Here is a 17,881-nt window from a genome sequence, read left to right as displayed (position 1 = left end):
GTAATAAAGGGATTAAAATCTCTGCAAACATCAATAAAAATGCAAACATTCAGGTGTGGGTGCTTTTATGGGATTGGAAAGAGGCGCCTTTTTAGTCTTGCTACACACATGCAAGTAAGCCAAAATGATGAAATTGTACATAAATCCCCAGTAATTGAATGTCTGGTGCCTCCCTTGCATATAAGCATCAAGGATTACATCAGCACACCCAATCTGGCTGCAGCAGTGCCCTGCCTGTGACCCTCCCAGGCTGGCACAGCTGTGACCTCTCCAGCCCCAGCACTGGGGTTGAGGATTAGCAGTCCCCACCCAGTCTGCTTCCATGCTCCCTACTGGGGCAGGGCAAAGTCCATCTCCATAGCTTGTCTGATGGCTCAGGTCACCAGCTTCATGCTGGAAAATAACTACACTGATAACAAGGAGCCCTTTTTTATACATGAGACAGAATTTATGATCACCCATATTCTGGCTAACCTCTTGGACACAGCACTGCCTTGATTGTTTTCTCACAGTAATATGCAAACGGAGACATGGTTTTTGTTATGCTTCTAAAGATAATCAATAGCAATAAATTACAGTATTTTATTAGTTAAGTGATTGAAGACATAAACATCTCCTCTACATTGGTTAAATGCAATGACTTGCATATAAACTTTGCATATTGAAATCCTGAACCTCAAAGGATAGCAGTGGAACCAGAGCAAGTTCACTAAATTACTGCCTAGAAGCAATTTGCTTTTATGGTTATACTGGACAGAAAATTATTTAAATTATGGACTAGGAGAGTCAGGCTTTAAAAAAAATCTGGTTTACAGAAATTCCTATTTGGGACCTGATTCCAAGAAGCAAACATGTTCCTTACTGAAATTTATTTCCATATTTTGACCTGAAACTGTAGATTAATTAATTATCTGTGGGATTTTTTTGTGTCCCACCAGCAAAAGAAGATCCAAGACATCAAAATGTGACATCAGGTACATTATTTTCCTTTATTGTAAAGGATTCAGGAAAGTTATGATTTGTTGTTTGGGTTTGTTTTGTTTGTTTTGGGTGGGGTTTTTTTGTTTGGTTTTGGTTTTACTTTTGCTTTTTTAGGGGAGATCACACTTACAGCATTTTCATATTTCTAATTCAAGTCTATGAGAAAAGATGTGAGACAAGCCAGGGAAATCAAATCCATAAATCTTGCTCCTGTGAAGAATGAATTGCTGAAATGGTATTGCTTTATCACCTTCCTAATTTTTAAACATATATTAATCTGATTACCTTATAAAACAAAAGGTCAGTAATTAATCTGGCAGTGCAGTATTTAAAACAAATATATTCTCCTCACAGAAAATCTTCTCTGTAACAAAGTCACATAGGGAGAAACATGTTCAGTTTGTTTTCTCTCACATTAATTATGTCCCATCACAGTCTGCCCCAATTCCACTCCAGCAAAAAGGGTGAATAAAGATGGGCATCTCAGGAGAAAATCTCCTTCCATTGTGTAATCATGTCTTTATTGGTTTACAGCAAAATGAAATATATGTTCCAGATTCTTGACTACTATAAATTATATTAATAGCTATGACTTCAGGACAACTGCATTATTTCATGACAGACAAGAGTCAAAGTCTTTAATCTCACCTGAGGTTTAACTGAAAAGTATCAGGTTTACACAGAAAATTTCTGCTACATGTAAAAATGATTCCTCCTAATGCAACTTTGTAGTCTTAAACTACTGAGGAAAATATTTCACTTTTAATCATCCAGACTGCTTTGCTGTACATGCTTTTTTGACCTCTTTACTGTAAATAGAATTATTTAGATTCCTACAACCATGGTATAAATTTGCAATATATGTGCAATTATATGCATCTGTTTATTTAGAACTATCTATTTATCCATATTTAGAAACATTAAATCACAGAATAATAAAAAAGATACCGAAGTATAAAAGAAGTGTAGGACAATCTGTTTTCAAGGAAGAGAAAATGGAAGTTAAGTGCTAAAATAAAACTTGGATTTGTCACCATGTGTACTATATGAAAATATTTGCACACATGGCTCACTTTGTTTTATAAGGGCAACTACATTTACGTAAAAGAACAACTTTTCTTATTCTTCATTTTATTTTCTTTAATCAGGAACACAGAGGTATGGAGTCAGATGTAGACTTTAATTCCTTCTGATTATTATGTTATCCACTGACAGATACAGAAAGCAGAATCCATGCTATCAAAAATTTAATGCTATTTAATTAACACAGAACTTTTATAGGTCAGGAAGTGCTAGTCATAATATACATAACCAGTACTTTAAACCAAAGATTTTGTCATGAGAGAAAATAATTATCCTAGGCATCAAAATCCCAAATGTAGTGTAAAACTAGAAATTTTCTCACTGGACTTTCTCCTGTCCATCACCCTCCTACAAAGTTTACGTAATTCAAAAACTGTGTTTCTGTGACTGTAATTTACATTAATTGTTATGATTGTTTAATTTAGTTGTACATTATCACTGGGCAATTTTTCTCAACTGGATGTTTCTCAGATCATACGTAGCTCTGTGGAAAATCAGTTCTTCATAACTGGCTTTACATATTAAGTGTTTTCAAAATATTCTTTGTCCGCTGAAAAGAATAATTAGCTTTCAGAAAATGGAGGAAAGGTTTCCAGAAAAACATCAAAGTTACTCTTTATGGATGTTGTTTTTAAGTATGAGTTACTCTTTTATGGATGCTGTTTTTAGGTATTTGCTCAAATTGGGAATTGAAAAGTTTAGACCAAGTCTCAGGCCATGTGTACTTGAATTGCAACTTGATAACATTTTTCTGTTCTGTATGTAGATTAAGCCAGTGGGTTTTTTTCCCAGTGCACTGAATACTATTTCTTTTTCTGATAAATGGAAGTAGAAAATGATTTACACATTCTGAACTAATCTAAAACTTTAAATACTAAATCTTCATTCAGCCTTCAAAAGCTGAATAAAGTAGATTCCTGTGTTCTTGGATTTTTCTCAGAACCCTTCAACCTTTCCCTGATATTAAAAAGCAATCATATAGAGAAGAATAAGCAATTTTAAAAGCTGTACATAGCTGCAATTTTAGAATGTTCCACATTTGAACAGAATTTTAAGCACTACTTTACCTTTCATAAATAATGGTGCTATGTGCAGTAGACATTAAATTTCACCCTCCTGTAGATCTGCAGGCAATTAATTAGAATGCTTTTCTCTCCTTTTTCCTCTCCTAAATGTCAAAGTTGACACTTGTACTCAGACTAAAATTTACCAGCTGCAAAAAAAAAAACCAAAAAAAAAACCCCACAGGAATTCTGGGAAATTAATTTTTGTCTCTATCTTATAACAAATGTATTTGGAAGCACACAGAATCAGGTTTTTTGACTCTTGGAATGAAATTCAGAGTGTAGAAATTCAATTCTCTAGTGAGGATTATCTACTATATTCTTTATATGAACATCTGTACCCTTATACACATTCTAGTTTGTTTCAAGGCTAATATCAAAGAAAATCTAAATGGATCAAAAGTTTATTATATTTATTCTAATTGCTTTCCAACAGCCCTCTTGGATGAAAACTCTGGAACCAATGCATATTGCATTTATAATACAGTTAGCTGAAGGGGTTGGCATTTTTACTGCCCACAGATGTGCAAAAGTGACAGAAATAAAGAGAGGCTGTATTGCAAGAGTATGAAAAGCGAGAATTAATGAAACTGATACTGTTCTCATATGTATTTTCTTTTAATTAGAGAAAAGTGTATATTATTCTAAAGGTTGAGTGAAACCAAACCACTCATTACAACTTCCTTGTAAATAGATGTGTCATAAATAGACTTACATATATTATTATGTAATACTCATATATTATTAGACATTTGAAGCTTTCTTTGACATGAGTGAAACTTTCTTTGATGTGGAAACTGTTATACTTAATGTTTAGTCAAAGAACTTGTACTTCTGTGAAAACTGAAATTAACATTAAGCAGAGTTGGAACACTGCTTATATGAACATACTATGCAAGAACACTTATGGAATGAAAAGTTAGATTTTTCATCTACTGCAGTGATAGAGATTCTCATATGCAATAGCAATTCTCAAACATTTTCTAGCATAAAGGGCAATCATTTCATCATACTATCAATACATATTCAATGCCACATATTCATCACCACATGGAAACCTCAACAACTGCATGTGTATTGTAAGTGTGTGGGGATTTGTTTATTATAGAGGTTGTTTTAGTAAATTGCACTTTCTGTCAATAATACAGTTTCAAAAGCAAAGAAAGTTTTATTTGATGTGAGGTTTGATATCACAGCCATCTGGGAGACGACGAAGGGGATTTCATCAGTGCTAAGGGAATGTAGACTTGCCAGCAGTGCACTATGTGAGATTTTTCCCATATATAACTATTTTGAAAGAGAATAAGACCACTTCATTTTTTCCTTGGTTCTAGAGCATCTGAAATCTTTGGAGTAAAATATTATCTTTTTCATTGTTCTGAAGTAGCAAGTTTTTCAATTTCATTAAACAGAAACATTGTTAATATTCTATTATATAGATGCATTGAACAACTTTTTAAAATATTGTGCAATAGTCAAAAGAGAAGGCAAGAACTTCATCTCTGCAGTGAAGGTAGCTCTCACTTACAGACAGGTGATGAACTGCAGATACTATATTCTCTACTCTCCTTGCCAACCAGTTCTGTGTCTCAAATGTATGATGGTTCTGACATACTCTCAGCACTTTCTTCCAGAAATTCAGTTGCATAAGTTTATACTGTCTAGAATTTTCTTACCAGAATTCAGCAATAAATCACTAACATTTATGTTGTTGTTTTCTGGACATAAAAAAGTCTGTTGTTGCTAGAATATAATTAGAAGAAACTGACACTCTGAGAAGTTTCAAAATTTCTTGTAAAAGATCTATTTTCATTTATTTACAAGACTTGTTTCTGTAGATTATTCTCATTAAGATTTTCTGGGGTGTTCATCACACTCCAGTACAAGAACTCGGCATTAGAGAAGGATGAACTGTGCACTAAGGCTGCTTGCAGGAGAGTCCATGTAGAACATCCTCCATTCTGTGGATATACAGGAATGTCCCAACATTTCATGTTGGTCAGAATTGTGAGCACCAAGCCTGCATTATGCAGGTCTTCCAACAAGTTGCTGTTTGTCATTGCATTATTCTGAAGTTGACTCTTAAGCAAATACTTGGAGACTAAATCGCATCAGGCTTGTCTAAATGAAGACATGGAAGAATACTGCCTCTTCAGAAGATACATATGTTTAAAGAGCACAGTCAAACTATGCTTAATGCTGGAGTGGGCATTTGTTAAGAATTAAGGTGACCTCGATTTCAGTCAGTTTAACCTACTGTGAAATTTTCACTGAGGCTGCTTTAATTCCAAATGAGCATCTACACAACATTTTACGTGGACTAATTAACCTCTTTTTAATTTACCTTGAATTAATCTTGCTGGTTGTTTCTATGTAGAAAAGACATAGGGGGAAATTTCAGCCATATTTTGGTATCTAGGTAAAATGAAAACTTTAGGTTCTGTCCTGAAACTGACTAAATGTCACTGGAAAATTTCTAATAGATTGTGATAAGTTTTGAAATTCAAAATGTGTAGACACACCGAAAGGAAAACAAAATATCAGGTTTTATGTTAATGGTGAGTTCATAAATAGCCTCTCATCATAGTGACATTATACTTTAAATTATGAATTCCAGAGATTTTATTTAAATGCCCAAAGGTTTAAGTCCTATCTTTCAAAACAAAAAAGACTTCATTGTGAGAATCTACAAGCACTTTGGGTTGATGTAATTTCTTCTACAGGAGATTCTTAACATCTATCCTAGATCTAATTTTTTATTTTTTGCTATATTTGGTAATTACCTTACCTTGAGTTTATTTATTGTCTAGATTTGTTTTCAATTGGAAATTACTGAGGTTGAATCTCAATCATGTTTGCCTTATGACAAGAGTTATTTGGAATCTGTTTAGAGACAACCTACCCAGAAAGCAATCATAAGTTTTCACAGCTATCAACACAGTGAAAAAAGAAGGGATGATTCCATTTAGTTTAAAAAATAAATTCAGTTAATTGTAACAACTAAATATTAGCTACATGTTAATAACACTTGAACATTATTAGCTCTTGAGAACCTTTGATTTTTAAGCAAATAATTATTGAGCTGCTCCACAACCATGCTTTACAGATTTCATCAATAGACTCTTATTTAAAATCTATAAGACATAAATCCTGAAGATCAATGGGCAGAATGAGTCCTTGCCAAACAAATCCCTGTCTAAAATACAAGGTCAGAGACAAAACATTGTTTTAGAAGATTCTGATGTCCAAAAGAGTGTGTTAAAGAGATTCCATAAAGCCTAAGGTTTATACATCCATTACTGTGCAAGCAGAGAGTTTTCCGTATCCTACATCCCTGCTTTTGAAACAGGGAAAAGTTCTGGAGTAGTGTTCTTCTCCCACAAAACATTCATTAGGTTCCAGAAACATGATTAACAATTCCTGTCTGCCAGATGGGTTTTGGTTACAACCAAACCACCTTCATCAGGCCCTTGACAAAATGCAGCTGTAGGTACTTTGTTTTTAAAATGAGAGAGACAATGACAGATCCTTTACACCTTTGTAGTCATTGTGTAGTCTCCAAAGAGTTAAGAGGGTAGTCTTTTGAAGCCCTTTTCAATTGGAAAGCCTAAGCTTTATAGCCTCTATTTTCCAGAAGGACACCAGGGCTTCTGAGTTACAAAATAATGTAGGTGGAGTTCAAGCTGCTTGTCCCTCTCAACTTTGCACAATTCCAAATTCATCAGTACAAGAGTCATTGGTACCAGAGGTTAATAGAAAAGACATCTCTTTGGTAGGTCTGTTTCTTTTTCAGAAACCTCTTTATGTAAAATACTTCAAAATGGTTACTGGGTAAAATAATTGCTGATTCATTTTTACGCTCCCAGTCACACCTAGTAATGCATGAAGATAGCTCATGTGGCTCATGCACAGCACAAGTTTAGTATCTGGAGAGTTCTGCAGCTTGCAGCACAGAGATGTTTCCCATTGTCATTGAAGATCTGCTTTGTGAACATGATTTCAAGTGGTACTCAACCTAAATCTTGCTCAAAGTGTCTGAAGTCCACCCTAAATCTTGATTATTCGACCTCTCCAACTACACTTAATAATGTGCCACATGACCTTGGAGTTGCTTTCTATACCAAAAGAGGATGAAAAAAAGTTCTACCAGAGAATACACTAAGGGAAAACTCGGAGAGAGTGATCCCAGAAATAAAGGACATTTGGGAAAAAAATTAATTGGAGGATAAGCAAAAGTTAAAAATGCAAAAGGTGATCAAAAGCTGAGATTTTTTACAGTTAACTCATTAATTGATTCCTTCTTATGTTAGTCTCAAAATTTATTTTACTAGAAAATTATTAAAAGAAACATCTACGTTTTCTATAAATGCTGGACAGAGTGGTGTAACTAAATATAGGGTTATAGTTTATGGGAAAAGAAAAAAAGACTATAAAAAGTGTATTATTTAGTACACTGGTTTATGTCCAGTAGAAAGAATCTGTTTTGCCTAAATTTGAAAAATTAATCCAATTAATAATGTTATTTATGCTGTTGAACAACGAGTTCATTCTTTTCCCCTTAACTGTGTCAAAACATTTTTCTAAAACTAAACTAAATGGCTCCAAACACTTGTAAATTTATATGAAATTTATTTCAAGATAAATGAAGCAAAAATATACCTGTATAAGTCTCTGACCAACTTCGCCACAAATAAAATATACATGTCTAGTGTCTTAGTGAATATTTTTATGTTAATTTTGCCCTTTAGTTTGACTGGCATATCTTCTTAAATCACATTGCAAGAGAAGAGAAAAAAAATACATATTATGTATTCCCATGACATACTTTGTGGGAGTAAAGTTATATACAAAATGTAATTCTTCAGCAGTTTTCTGAGTCAGACATTATTTATCTTTCAGATAAATGGCCATTTCTTCAAATCCCTCTTCAGCTTTAGGAAAGTAATTGCTGTCATGTTTTTTCATCAGCATAGGTTTTGTTTTAAAAAATTATCAGCTAAAAGCAGGCATCCTGATATTGGAGTAAATTCATGTTTCCAGACTATCATCAGTATAGTGAAGTCCAGTGAAAAAATCCTAATTATGTGATGCAATTTTTTAATCAGTGGCAGCAGATGTTGTAAATATTTTAAGACAGCCTATTGAGTTCCTACAGCTTCTTTCTGTCTTCCCTTATTCCCAGAACTGTGCAAATTCAGGGTGAAGAAGACATTGTAATTTAGCTCCATTTGTCATTGTAAGTAGCAAACAGGCATAAATCTGATATTTTCCAATCTTAAGCACTTAGAAAAGAGCATATTTGCTCCATGGTAAATCAGAGAGGAACTTCTCCAATGGGTTACTCATCCCTTCAGAATCTGAATTGCCTCCCAGCTTTATGTGACATGGCTAGAGCTAAATCCAGAAGGTAGTGCCTCCAGTGCCTGCTAAGTAGGGTGAATTTGGTTCTATCAGGCTTTCCCAGTAGTTCAACTTTATTTGACAACACTGACAGTTTCAACACTGTCTCTTTACGGAGTTTTTATTGTCATAACAGTCTGTTACCAGCAGAAGAGTTCTCACTGAGGAAGACAAGCGTGTGGACATCATGCTACACAAAATCCAAAAATCCCCCAAACCTTTACTTAATACAGATTTCAGTTAGAATCATAACTGAAATGAAGAAATCACTTACACCACCAAACACCAGCTTCCTTTTCATTTGCTGCCTAACTGTCTTATCATACACTGTTTCTTTCCTCTCCCTTCTCCTCTCCTCCCCTCCTTTCTCTATCCCATGCCTTACAGCAAAATAAATATAAAATAAATATTAACTTCCAGTTACTTGGTACCCATTCTTATTAACATAAAAAGGCCCCTGATTGTTTATTTCTTCTTCTTTGGTTTTATCCTTTTTTGTGTACATAAATGTGCTTTTATGCAAAATTTAAACCAATCTTTAAGTGAATGATAGTTATATAGAAACAATTATTTTGTTGTGATATGTTGAGATTGCATTAGTTGAATGTACTGGACATAGGAATAAGTTGACATAGAGAATGTCATTCAATATGCCTAAATTTCATGACCAGCACATGTTGTGTCCTACCATGACACCATCAATGTTTATTGAGTAATAGCAAGAGAATCCAATTCGATTTTGGTGCCCATCAAAATCACTGTAGTCTCCTATAATTACTATTGCACTGTGAAAAAATTCAGTAACTTCTGGTCCCTCTTATATACATACAATTTTTTGAATGATTCATCCATTTGCTCCTATGTTTCAGTAATAAAACAAATTATGACAGTACTGGACTCCTTTGAAAACTCAATGCTAGCAAAATTGTAAAGCCTGTGTTCTCTGATTATTGCTATGCTTTGTTGAAAATGTCTGCATTACCACTATGTGTTGCACTGTGACATCTTGCATGGTTTTACTGTCTAACAAAAATAATATTTTTAATGACTTTCGGGGGAATGTCACTTTGGGGATATTCACACATTTATGGGAGAATTACGTGGTTTGTGTGCAGTGACCATAACATGGAATGTAACAATATTCCATAAATACACAGCTTATTTATCCATTTAGGCTCCTCACTAGACAAAGCAAGAGACAGCTAACAAAATACAGATTTTTTTCCCTAAATGGTTGCTAGGTGTAATATACCACACTCAAGCTAAAAGAAAGAAATAATAAATTTCTCCCTCTATGGCAGAATTGGTTTTCTTAGAATAAATATCACATTCATTGAGCTTTGTGTTATGTTTCAAAAAGAGCATTGACTTTGACAAGTGATAGATCATAACTCCTAACCAGTTTTGTTCCTTTAGTCTTATATATTTTTTTTTTACTATGGTGATATTTTCCCCTCTAATGACATTAACTATAATGAGAGTGCCCTTCTAGTGCTATTGATTTGGTACAATTCCATCATATTTTATACTAAGAAAGTATTATTAGAGACATGTTCTACTGACTGTACTGATTCTACTTTTTTCCACATTGAAACACTGACAAAGGCTCATTTCTTTTGCATATTTAGCAAAATTTGGGGTCAGATTGGGAACACAGACACTCATATGGAGCAATCTGCTGGGTGGTTTTTTTTCTCTGTTGAGCATTATTTGTGAGAAAAGGTATATTAACTCTTATAAAATAAATCTATTTTACCTTTTCCAGACCTTACTGGAGAAGTCCCACAATGCCTGAAAAAAAGCTGTTCAGAAGAATCTGAATTCTCATGTCTGTAATAACAATGTTATTGTTCGTATTTAATTCAGTTCCTCAAACATCTTTAGCCCTTTTTCATTAAATAACTTATTATTTGACAGACCCCTTGATAAAACAGATATGAAAATTTGGATGGTCTTTCCAAAGATATGCAATTAATTGCATTGCACCACAGACACTTTGAAAGTAGTTTTAAAAGCTACTTTCCAATTTTTTTTTTTTTTTTTTTTTTTTTTTTGTTATTCAAGACACAAAATAAGATGCAAAAGAAGTATCCTCATGGCTTAATTGCTTTATTTTCCCTGTTTATCCATTGTCTATACAATGCTAGAAAAATGTCATTTGAAGAGCATTTTTTAGATGTACAAAATTGACTTAAAGTGGTAGAGGTATTTCTTTTTTACTTGTAATGGACATATAAATGTTTTCTCCTCTCTTTTTTTTTTTCTTCTCATTAAGCATTGTAATTTCTGAGAGTGGCAGTAGAATGACTGTATAGTATGATGAATAAGGAAGGAGTTGAAAATAATTTATTGAAAAATAAATAATTTAATTTTTGACCCAAATGTTGTTTTGAATAGCAGGTATCTATAGGGCATATTAAGAAAACAGTATCTGATCTCCTGCAGAGGCCCTTAGCATTCAACTTTTCTTTTGAAGAAATAAGATATAATTAAATATCAGTTGCACAGAGCCACTAAGCACAAAGACTTACATTCTGCTTTTTAGCAAGTGTGAAGGCAAACATTTGTGATCCTTATGGAAGATTCAACGTGCTTTCCCTTCCCCATCTGCCCTGTGCTTTGTCTGGTCACTTTGTCATACTGGGAATGTACTGGGGAAGTACTTGTTTCTATTCCTGACCCTTCAATAAGTGAAAAGAATCTTTGGCTACCAAGTAGTTGGAACAAATTTTTTTTGCTGTTGTGTGGTTCAGTTTTGATTCCTGAACTTTGTTGGCACTTCATGTGCATTCCTGAGAAGCAGTCACAAGGAAATTAATGCAGTTGTTAAAGTTTTTCTTTTATTTGTAATTGCTTACCAAATAGTAGTTGCTAGTGCTATGATTGTCTGAATTTTTGTGGTTTTTAAATTGCTTATTTCTATTAGGACAGTCTTTAAGTGAAGAAATTCGATTCAAACTAGAAAATAATTGTCACACATTCTCTGTAATTTTCCCTTAATAACCGAACTGTTTTTATAGTAACAGAACTGCTAAAAGAGTTTTCTTTTTAATGAATATTTAATTTGGCGAATTGCATTAAAAACAGCTATCTGAACCTTAAAAAAATGAGACTTTAATCGTTTTAATACATAAACAGGAACAACTTTATGCTCTTTAGGATTATTAAATTTTATTATAGGATGCTTTTCTCCTTTCTGCTAAAAAATTGAAAACACCAGGACAATGATCTTGAAATATTCGTGTTATTTCTTGAAACCAGCTCTGTGTGACATGCATATCAATTAGAAATCAAGAGCACAAATAAGCTCCATGGAATATTTGTATGCTTTATTGAGTAACTGTGGAAGATACTTAGCATTTCCACTGTATAAGCCCTAAACTACCTCACACAATCTCATCTCTGAATCTGGGGGGGTTTTGTTTGTTTCTTTTCTTTCTGGAACTCATCTTGGCTGCTCCCTCTCTGACTGATTTCTGTCCTGGCAATGATTACTTAAAGAAGTTCCTGTTCCTTTCCCAAAACAAAAAAGAAAGAAGCAAATATCTCTTCCTTCAGCCTTTTAGAAATTAATTCAACCTAGGTACCAAATGTTCTCATATAAGAATACCAGTTCTAATATTTTTTAAAAGTGTTATGACACTTTTCCAGCATTGACTTTTTGTTTCCTCAGTATCATAAGGGCATTTAAGTAATTACATGAATTCTCATAAACTAAATCCTAATCAAAAGTATAGCCCAATTATAAGGCTTTTTTTTCTGCTTAAGCTGATAACAATGTCTATTCAATATGTCTACTGTAAAACCACATTTTTCTCCTACTGTTCCTTCCTTTTTCTTTTGTTAATATTTGCTCTGAAGATATGAGACAATACTCTCAAAGTGAGAACCCTCTTCATTTTAAAAGACACATTCTGCATTCATATTGAATGTAAGAATTGTAAAGGCAGTGTGGGATGTATTTGTATTCTTATTTGCATGCCAAAATTCAAATTGTTCTCTTGACTATTGTTTGTATCATAACACTGTTGCAGACACAGTTCCACAGATGTCAGTATTTTCTGAATGAATTTCTTATCTGCATGTTTTGCAGCTGAGGTTTCCTAGATAAAGCAGCCTAATATGGGTAATGTGAAACAGAAATTGTAAAGAAGCCATAATAAAAAGTGTAATACTGAAACAATTTCATCTTGCATAGACTTACTATATGGACAGCTGACTTTGTTTTACCTAACAAGTTAGAATATGCTAGAGACAGACAATTCAATTTACAAAAAGTATGAAATTCATCTGCCTTGAAAAAAAGAAATACGAGATCCTTACCAGAAAATATAGAGATGTGCAGTATGTCAATTTCAAAGTGGTAATTTTTTAATTAGATAAAATACAAAAAATCTATTCCACCATGGAATGAGGATGAAATTTGCCTTTATGAGTTAGTAGTTTTGCACTGGGAGAATTATTAAAACACCATCTACAAAGATAGTATGGGAAAAAGACTTTTTTAATAGTTTGACTATTTCCAAAACCTGAAAATTGCATCTTTCTCTACCTACATTTGGAAACATAACACTTTGCTTATCAAATCTTGTATTCTTATAATGATAACCACTAGATCACACATACTCTGCAACATATCAAAATTGTTCAACCTTTTACAAGTGAATCTGCTTAAGTTTTAAATTAGGTATAAGCATAGCCTTAGTTTAGGATATTAGGATAACTCATTAAGCATTGTGCCTTAGTTTGTGTAACTCTCAAAAGAACACTTGAAGAAAATGGGGACTTTTCAAAACAAAACATTTCAGATTCATTTCAAGGAAAATCCAATTTAAAATTATGAATACAAACCTTTTTTATATTTGTAGACTGTTGAAAAATATCCAAATATGAAAAATGGCGTAAAAGATTTTTCAAAGCTTGTGGGTTGAAAAAAAAGATAATTTAATAGATAAAACAAACAACCATATGCTCAAGCAAAGCAAAGCAAAGAATTAATTCACTCCTTTCCATGGACAGGCAGGAGGCATTCAACCATCTGCAAAAGAACAGGGCTCCATCACACATAACCATTGCTTGGGAAAACAAATGCCATCACCCCAAATGCCCTCCCTTCCTTCTTCCCTGAACTTTACCTCGCTGGTGAGGTAGAGTGAAAGGCAGAAAGGCCTTGATTGTGTTAGTCCTGCTCAGCAGGAACTAAACCATTCCTGAATTATCAATACTGATTCCAGAAGAAATCTAAAACAATGTCCTATATCACCTACTACAGAGAAAACAAAACCTACCTCAGCCAAAACTGTATCTTCCAGCACATCCTGGAAGAAGCATGATTGGTTTTTCCTCCTTACCTTAAAACCTGTTTTACATATCCTGCCTTTTGTAGTTCCCTGTTCTTATTCCTGCCCCATTTGCACATATGTTTATCCTATCCTGCTACTCTTCAGGCAGACAAATAAACAAAACACCCTGTTGTTGGGTGAGGGTTTTGGGGAGTTTTTATTTTGTATTTTTTTAATATACCTTTGTGTGTATTTGGTGATCTATGCAAAAAAAAAAAAAAAACAAAAAAAAAAAAAAACCAAAAAACAAAAAAAACAAAAAAAAAAAAAAAAAAAAAAAAAACCTAAAAAACCAAAAACAACAACAAAAAACCCATACATATATACAGATATATATAGATATATATATATATATATAGCCTGCAGCTAATTTCAGCACTGAAAGTTTCGCAGATTGGGAACAAATTACATTAGTTTTATGAAAACAATTAGCAGGAAAATTTAACAAAATTGATTTGCACCATCCCTATTTCTCCTGAGGTTCCTCTTAATGCAACATTTTTCTGATGTTTTCTAGAGATAGATGATAAGTAATAGGCTGTATAAACATTTGAATATCACTTCAACATATTGCAGTCAACATGAGTACATACTAGCCAAAAAACAGGGCTTACTTCACAAACACTGCAGATAGAAATAACACAAAAAAGCATTAACATTCCAAGTAAATAATTATAAAGCGATATTTAGCATTACACATTCCAAGCAAACATGATCCCTACATAATTTTTTTTCAAAATAATTAATTTCTATCTCTTTTTTTCCAATTTAGAATTATGGCCCACATAATTAATTTGTAGCTGCTGGTTGAGTTGCAAAAATCTTGAAGTTTCCCCTTCATTAATTTAATGGCTTTTAACAGTAGATTATACATGAGATTTTCAAATGAAATGATTGCAGCAGCTAATTCTACAAATGGTTTTAGAATAATAATCAGGTAACACCCCTGAAAAACACTGTGGTGTCAGGCATGCTATAATTGCAATACATAAATAACATCACCATGTTTAAAATACTTGCAAGTAGTGTATAAGTCAGTCTATTACAGAACTTTGCAAATACATGTGAAGAAAAAAGAGGTATATTTTCATATTCCAATAGCATGTAAAACACAGGGTGGTAATATTTTTTTATCCATAAGTAAAATATGTATTTGGATTTATTGAGGCTAGAAAGTGTGTGGTGCCCTAATTGCCTTCTTCATGAAGAGTGTAATTGACTTTTTTTCTTTTCATTTTTGCATACATGAAAGAAACACACATAAATTGTTTTCTTTTAACTGTAAAAGATTAATTTGTAATTGGCATTTTTCTTCCCTTAAGGAATTTCTCTTTGTCAATCTCGCATCCACTGTGATTAAATTTTAGGGGATTTTGTGTTTGTGGGATTTTTTTAAAAGATCTGATTGAAAAATCTCTGACTAAGTATTTTGGTAAGATAATACTGGTTTTAATCACAGTGGATCACATGGCAATACATTGTTTCCAGTTACTTTTACTCATAAAAGTTATCTTAGTTCAAGAATAAGTCTTTTTGCTGAAATTATTTCTCAGAAACTTTCTGTTTCTGCCCATGTGTGGACATAAAAAGGTCAGTGGTGAAGGACTCAGCACATTCATGCATTCCATGGCTTTTCAAGCCTCACAGGAAAACCTTAGTCAGGCACATTTGGGTTGTAAACTCATAAAAGGGAAGTTGCTTTATCTGTTTTCAAACAAAATCTGAGATTCATCTCACAGAGAAACAGAAACACTGAGCATTTGAGAGAAAAAAACTAATTTCCATTCGTAGATTTAGTGAAAAAGCAGTAACTCATTAAATCCAGAAGTATCTAATTTTCAATTTTATTTTAAAGTGTGCTTTTAGCCAAAAAGGACTTAACCTTTGCACAAGTCAGGCAAGAAAACCACAGAGGATAATACAACTGGATTGAATACACCAACACTTCTGACATCCTGCTCTGTTTTCCACCATTTAGTGGGACCTGGAAGTCAATAAATAAAGCCTGCACCCTAGTTTATAATGTAGGGAGCCCTCAAGTCCATCTCAGTTTAGAATTGTCATAGGGAACAGCTAATTAGTTTTAAATTTTCTTTTTTTAATATGATGTGAACAGCAGGACGAAAAAAAGTCATCAGAAAATCAATTGCTTGAAAACTGACTTGTTTCAGATGCCAACACTCCTCCAGTCATTTTCCCAAATACATAACTGATTAATAGTTGCCTGTTAAAATCTTGTCAATGTTAATCTCACAGTGCAAAACTCAGCTTTTGAAGCCAATTAGATCAATTTCATTTGTGCTGAAGTATGCGTTCTTGAAGGCTTTTAAAACATGATGGAAAATATGACTGCATATATAGTGGTCAAAAATTAAAAGGAAGAAAATATCCATGACTGTGAAAGGACAGAAAATAGGAACACTCTTTTATGATCCTTTTATTTACAATAAAAGATAATTCACCTGAAGCCTAATAAAATATATATGAGTTAGATATGAATTAAGTATGAGTTTTTCTGGAGGTCTTCAATATATCTGAAAGTCACTGTGAAATATAAAAACCAAAGAAAATATGTGTGAATTTTGGGGGCTTATATTCAGTTATCCCAAAATGCAAGTATTCTGGGAGTAGTGGACTATAACACTGAGAAAAATTATGTATTTAAATGTGAAATTGTCAATAATTTCTCATATTGTGCTACAAGATCTCTCATTGAGCTTTTTAGCTAAAATCTTGCTGAGATGTGAGACCTGGCTTGTGATCACACTAGAAATTTGTGATGTTATAGCTGACTTAATGGGAATAAATTCATGCAGATATTTTCTGAAGGAACAGGAATAGGCACATGGCCCCAGTTTGGAAACCATAAACATTAATCATCTCTTCCTTGTTTTCCTAGCTCCTGTCCGCTACTTTCAATGTGTCTTCCTAAATGGACCTAATGGATTTGGGCTGCAATTTCCTATTAATCCCCCTTCAAACAAGGAAGAAAAGACTCACTCAAAGACTTCCAAGAGAAAGACAAGGAAACCGGGGCAGTAGAGAGACTGAGTCCTGTGATCACTGACAATTTGCACTTTATCTTTCCTGCTGAGGTCCACAGTAGCTACAGTGGTACTTGTCATTGCAAGAATGTGATCCACTTGCACTCATGTACCTGGAAAATGTTTCCATGGGGCAGCGGCAGAACAAGCAGAACAATGAACCGTGTTTAACAAAGATAGAAATGTACAAGTGCCCAGTTTCTTATGGAAAGGCTGCAATGCTAACAAAGCATTGATGTGACTGTGTGTGTGAGCATGTGTGTGTGTTTTCATGCCTCTTTTGCTCTTGTTTTTCTTTACCTACATGCTCAGCATTGAAGTGAGTCTGTTTTCCATTTAATCTTATCTAAGGAGTGAGAAGTTGGATGTAGCTCTTATATCAGCAAGATTGCAAGACTAGCTGCAATCCTAAACCATTTCTTCTTAACGTTCAATCAAATTGCTGACAGGAAAAGGCCTCACTAAGTCATGAAAATGTGCTCTGTGACTGGTGCTATTTTTATGTCTCATTGACCAGTGTAGCCTGAAGCTCACACTTACACAGAGCAGCCCAACACACTATCAGCAAGTTGACTCCACCAGTCATGCTAATGATGAATATTTCTATTTAATCTGAAACTGTAAAAGCATGGACTGTTTGACCTGCCTGTTGATAAAATACAAGCTCTTCTCTTCTTAAGGCCAAAAGTGAGAAGAGAAAGTGAAACCACGTGGCAAAATTTAGGAAAACCACTGTTTTAGTGACATGAAGGTCTGAGGAAACCAATTAAATAATTATAGTGCTTCCACTTTTCTTCTGCAACTAAATCAGATTGTTTTGCAGCGAAAACCATGTCAATGGACAATATACCAGCCAAATATTTGCTATTAGCTTAAGCCAGATGAAAAGCTAGGATGTGAGATGCCATTCACAAAAGTAAAGCAACACAAATTTCCAGTAATTATGTGAATTTGATGCTATCTCAGA

General features: G+C 33.7%; 1 protein-coding gene across 1 annotated transcript in view; it reads left to right on the top strand.

The window, feature by feature from the left end:
* The window catches only part of TRDN (triadin), a 213,068-nt gene extending 195,403 nt beyond the window's left edge, over positions 1-17,665 (top strand). Inside the window, exon 38 of the mRNA XM_079298923.1 lies at positions 16,726-17,665. Within this exon, the coding sequence (XP_079155049.1) occupies positions 16,726-16,912 (187 nt within the window). The 3' untranslated portion in view covers positions 16,913-17,665. The remainder of the gene's footprint in view (positions 1-16,725) is intronic.
* Positions 17,666-17,881: the final 216 nt, after the last annotated feature.

This window comes from Erithacus rubecula (genome assembly GCF_903797595.1).
Source record: "Erithacus rubecula genome assembly, chromosome: 2".
Taxonomy (NCBI): domain Eukaryota; kingdom Metazoa; phylum Chordata; class Aves; order Passeriformes; family Muscicapidae; genus Erithacus; species Erithacus rubecula.
The sequence above is the reverse complement of the archived record's forward strand: the minus strand, read 5'-3'. Positions and strand labels throughout refer to the sequence as shown.